Genomic DNA, 711 nt, shown 5'->3' on the forward strand with positions numbered 1-711 from the left:
CATCCGCCTGCCCAACAAGCCCCTCAAGCCAGGCGAGGTGCTGAGCATCCTCCTCTACCTGATGTCCAACTCCACTGTGGAGCACTTCACCCTCAGGTAAGGTGCTAGGGTTGTCCCCGCTCCGTCCTTTCAAGGATGTGGTTGTTTTGGCAATACTGTGCAAAGGCAGTCACAGGCAGGAAGGAGAGGATGGAAGGGAATATTGTATTTATGGAACCTGCTGGCAGGGCTTTGGGAAGCTTCTTGAAGGGAAAGGCTGTCCATGAGGGTTTCCATCTCTGCATTGCCACTACAGACTGCTGCCTTTGCCCTCCCAGTTGCAGTAGGATTATGGCCCCACCATCAGCTGTCTGTTCACAGGCACTTTGGGGACAAGGTATGGAATGACCAGGGGGCTGCTGTCCCACAGGGGTGTTACTGTTCTGTGGGATAGCACTGGGGTGAGGGTCAAAACTCCTGCTGTAGGGCTGCTGGTGGGGCAAAATCCTATGGGAAAGAGGGGCTGGGGTGGGCCCCATGGCTGCTGCTGACAGCCTGGGTGGTGTTTCCAACAGCCAGGAGGGATCCAGGGCCAGACTCCACCCTGGGGGTGTCCAGGGGTGCCCGGAGGTGAGAGTCCATCCTTGACCATTGCTCTCCGCAGGGTGAAGGCCAAGAAGGGTGTCAACCTGCTCAGCACCAAGTCAAGGAGTGGGCAGTGGCTGGGGGGGG

The 711-nt window shown here is 57.9% G+C and overlaps 1 protein-coding gene across 1 annotated transcript in view; it reads left to right on the plus strand.

The window, feature by feature from the left end:
• The window catches only part of LOC104410390 (transmembrane protein 132E-like), a gene marked incomplete at its 5' end in the record, with an annotated part of 12929 nt that overhangs the window by 709 nt on the left and 11509 nt on the right, over window positions 1–711 (plus strand). Inside the window, 3 exon segments of the mRNA XM_010020538.1 lie at window positions 1–96; window positions 644–702; window positions 705–711. The exon segment at window positions 705–711 is cut by the window's right edge and continues 69 nt beyond it. Coding sequence (XP_010018840.1) covers window positions 1–96; window positions 644–702; window positions 705–711 — 162 coding nt within the window.

Source organism: Nestor notabilis, unplaced genomic scaffold (assembly GCF_000696875.1).
Source record: "Nestor notabilis isolate BGI_N333 unplaced genomic scaffold, ASM69687v1 scaffold17538, whole genome shotgun sequence".
Classification (NCBI taxonomy): domain Eukaryota; kingdom Metazoa; phylum Chordata; class Aves; order Psittaciformes; family Psittacidae; genus Nestor; species Nestor notabilis.